General features: G+C 51.4%; 1 protein-coding gene across 1 annotated transcript in view; it reads left to right on the top strand.

The window, feature by feature from the left end:
• Positions 1 to 403, top strand: part of ttf1 (transcription termination factor 1) — a 7585-nt gene that overhangs the window by 3913 nt on the left and 3269 nt on the right. Inside the window, exons 8-9 of the mRNA XM_022766562.1 lie at positions 58 to 123; positions 222 to 304. Of these exons, the coding sequence (XP_022622283.1) occupies positions 58 to 123; positions 222 to 304 (149 nt within the window). The remainder of the gene's footprint in view (positions 1 to 57; positions 124 to 221; positions 305 to 403) is intronic.

The raw sequence follows: 403 nt of genomic DNA, 5'->3' as shown, positions 1-403 counted from the left end.
CGGGGGGGGGGGGGGGTTCAACTAAAACTGAAACGTGTGTGTGTGTGTGTTTTTCAGATTGTACAACCTGCGTGTGGACGATGCGGCTGACATCAACTGGGACGAGGTCGCTCAGAGTGTCGGGTGAGGTCAAAGGTCACAGTGACCTATCAGCATAGTAATTTAACTGTAGTACTCCTGACTGTACAGTTCTGACTGAAGTAATGTGTGTGTTGCAGTAGGGTCACTCCCATGTGTGTGCAGAAGAGTTTCCACAGGCTGAAGGTTTCCAGAGTTCCAAACTGGACCAGTTTATCATATGGAGGTCAGTACCACACCTGTACCTGTCTGTACCACAACACCTGTGGCTGTGTACCTGTCTCTGGTTATGAACAGATAAATACCCCCCCCCCCCCCCCCCCCC

The sequence above is a fragment of the Seriola dumerili genome, unplaced genomic scaffold (assembly GCF_002260705.1).
Source record: "Seriola dumerili isolate Sdu_G_001 unplaced genomic scaffold, Sdu_1.0 BDQW01000866.1, whole genome shotgun sequence".
Classification (NCBI taxonomy): Eukaryota; Metazoa; Chordata; class Actinopteri; order Carangiformes; family Carangidae; genus Seriola; species Seriola dumerili.
The sequence above is the reverse complement of the archived record's forward strand: the minus strand, read 5'-3'. Positions and strand labels throughout refer to the sequence as shown.